The sequence below is a fragment of the Apis dorsata genome, unplaced genomic scaffold (assembly GCF_000469605.1).
Source record: "Apis dorsata unplaced genomic scaffold, Apis dorsata 1.3 scaffold_132, whole genome shotgun sequence".
In the NCBI taxonomy this organism is placed as follows: Eukaryota; Metazoa; Arthropoda; class Insecta; order Hymenoptera; family Apidae; genus Apis; species Apis dorsata.
Genome location: NW_006263425.1, coordinates 495654 through 498776, shown reverse-complemented (window position 1 = coordinate 498776; position 3123 = coordinate 495654). Strand labels below are relative to the sequence as shown.

The window sequence follows — 3123 nt, the reverse complement described above, 5'->3', positions numbered from 1 at the left end:
TTTTTTTTTTTTTTTAGCTGTAAATAATTTCTAGCACGAAAAAAAAAAGAGAGATTATGGTAATGACAATTCGATGCAAGATAAAGCGGGATTTATCAATGGACAGTGGTGTTTAAAAGTGTTTCGTTCGCAGGTTCGATATGACGACGAGGACGAGGACGAGGGTCCTCAGCCGGATCCGATGCTCGAACAAGGAGCACCGATCCCGGTCCGACTGCACAACGAATTTCCACCCGAGTTGGCCTCCACACCTCTCGAGGATATCGATAGCTTCTATCATAATCAAAGGGTATCGATGCATTTTATTTCGAAACCGGAAACAATTATTTCTCTTTATCAGTTTAAATAATTAAATGATAATTACATGATAAAAACAGGTCTCAAATTATACGTAATAATAAATCGTATTATCTCTTTTACAGCAACAAAACATGTTTTTTTCTTGTTGGTTATAATAAAAATATTGAGAATATATTAATTAATTAATTAAACAGGAGAAATTGGATTCTTCTAATTTTTTTTTTTTTTTACAAGATTTTCAATGGATTTATTCACGTGCTATTTTCTCAATGTAATATCACTTGTTTCTCTTATTTTTTTTTTTTTAACCAGACCTTCGTCGTCATCAGCAAGGGGAAGGACATATTCAGGTTCTCAGCGACAGATGCGATGTGGATCCTCGACCCGTTCAATCCGATACGACGAGTGGCCATTTATATATTGGTTCACCCACTGTTCTCCCTCTTCATTATCACTACAATATTGGTTAACTGCATACTCATGATCATGCCCACTACGCCCACCATCGAGTCTACGGAGTGAGTATCTCGTTCGTTCTCTTCGCCCTCGATCTAGTGAAACAATGACGAGAAAACTCGATTTACTCTTTGCCTACGTCCACCGTTCTCTTTTCACTGTATTCTTTTATTTTTCACGCGAAGCTACTGCAATAACGTATAGGTATCGGTCTCTGCAAAAAAAAAAGTTACTTTTCTTTTTAAAAGATAAAAATTATTTTTTGAGATCAAGAAAAAATTGAAAATTTCCAATTTTTTTTCTTCCCTGCAAAATTTATTAAAAAAGATATTAATATTCTGCAAAATTAAAATCAAGAGGAATTTGAATTTCTTCTTTTTTTCATTCATAAAAATAATAAAATAAAATTCCTTTGCAATCTTTAATCTTTAATCTTCGTGTGACGCTCGAATGGATGGAAGCGAATCAGTAAACAGGTGTTTTACGTTCTAATTATATTAACTCATGTGTGGAACTGGCAACATCCTGAAACGAATAAATCTATAATTATTTCCAAGATAAAATTAACATTTAAACGGCGCAATCGAGGAAGTATCGAGAGTTACAATCTACTTTTACTCAAATTTTTGTTAACTTTGTCAATCGATTATATATTTACGCTTGCTCTGCAGTGACTGTGAATCAATGTAGCTTAGCGTGTTTACGAGCCTAAGCCGGAGATGAATCTTATATTACAATTAAATTATATCCTGTTCAAATTTTTGGAAAAGCGATCAAATAGAAGAATATTCTACGTTCAAAAATAATACCTAAGAAATTATGGAATAAAATTTTTTTTTATCCTCTTTTATATAAATAAATCGAATTTGAAATTATCGACACATTGAACACAATATTTTCGCACAAATTTTCAAATTTGATTTTCTCGAAGAAAAAAATTTTATTCTACTTCTTTTCTACTTAATTTTTGCACGTAGCAATCACGTTCTATCGAACTATTCTATCTTGACGGTATCTTTACTTATTTATACCTATCTTCTTTTTTCTCTTTATTGTATCGGAGTGAATCATCGAAAGCTCAAGGCGAGTACACGTTGTTCAAAGTATAGATATTTCAAGCAATGTTCTACGTGTTATAGCTCTAAATATATGAGTAGAGACTGTGTGATAAATTGTATAACCGTTGGTAAGTTTTGTTCTAGTCTCTCTAGAGGTAGCGTAGATAATGCGAACGATCCATGCGAATGATGCGATGTGATAGAAAGAGGCAAAAGTAGGGAAAAATGGAAATATATAATGGATATATAAATTGTCGGATGTATATATAATTTGTCGAGTCGAAGAGAGAAATTGTTCGCTTGGATCGTGCTCGATTATAGCTGACTTGGTCTACTTGGCGATCTGTAATTAATTAATTAGACACCGATAGCGATTGGTTATTATCGCCTAGTTTTAGCAAAAGCGATTATGCTCACTGGCAACGATTATCAACGATGGTTCTCAACTTGTGGAGAACGAGGAAGTTAATTTTTAAGTGATCACTGTTGTCATTTTTAATATTTGTTTGTTAATATAACTGCTACCTGTTATATTGGAAGAATAGTGAAAATTCTTTTGCCATTTAATTCAAAGAAAGAAAAAAAGAAAAAGAAAAATAAAAAGGGAATTTTGCTGAAAAATAAAATTGAAACAACGATAGAAATAATAGCCAGGCAATGAACTTCACTTACTATTAAGATATATGTATCACGTGCAGCCTTGACTGAAGTTTTGAATCTTCTTCGTACTTTTACGACTTCGCTATATCGAGGAGACTGCTACACGGTATAATCTGTCTTTTGCAACGGGAATTAAGTTCTATTCGGTTTAACAAGTACTTACTAGTGGTGGTAAGATCAAGTAGATACGTTGCGACTAGTATAGAAACATGGTGACATTTGTTGAATTGACTTATCATGACTTAATCAATACTTCGACGAGATATTGAAGAGATTTAAAATATTCTTGAAAATTCTAAAACTTATGTCTTTTCTATAATCATCGTATAATTATTTTTTTTTTTATCAAATTAATTGATTTTTCAAACGCATCTTTATTCTAATTTTAATATGGCAACTTCTTAAATTCTTAATTTAATTATTTTACAAATAAGAAAATATTATTATTAACACGTTTTATAAATAAATAAATAAATTAGAAACAGCAAATTCTAAATTATTTCATATTTGTTTGAAAAAAATTCTGGGAAACAAATATATTTTTAAAATCGACTTATATATATATATTTTTTTTTTCTTTTTTTTTGCCACGTGAGTGTGTCGCTGATGCGACTCGTCAGTGTGATGTGCTAAATAGAGAGAGAGACGT

General features: G+C 31.6%; 1 protein-coding gene and 1 long non-coding RNA gene across 34 annotated transcripts in view; one reads left to right on the top strand and one right to left on the bottom strand.

Annotated features, from left to right (window-relative positions):
• The window catches only part of LOC102678064 (sodium channel protein para), a 57363-nt gene that overhangs the window by 26103 nt on the left and 28137 nt on the right, over positions 1-3123 (top strand). For all 33 annotated transcript variants that reach the window (XR_421318.2, XM_006612998.2, XM_006613022.2 and 30 more), the window contains 2 exons: positions 134-289; positions 613-818. Coding sequence is in view for 32 of the 33 variants with exons in the window: in XM_006612998.2 (XP_006613061.1) it covers positions 134-289; positions 613-818 (362 nt within the window). In the remaining variant the exon portion in view is untranslated. The remainder of the gene's footprint in view (positions 1-133; positions 290-612; positions 819-3123) is intronic.
• Positions 1-3123, bottom strand: part of LOC102677972 — a 15303-nt gene that overhangs the window by 7289 nt on the left and 4891 nt on the right. The gene's annotated exons all lie outside the window — the stretch shown is intronic.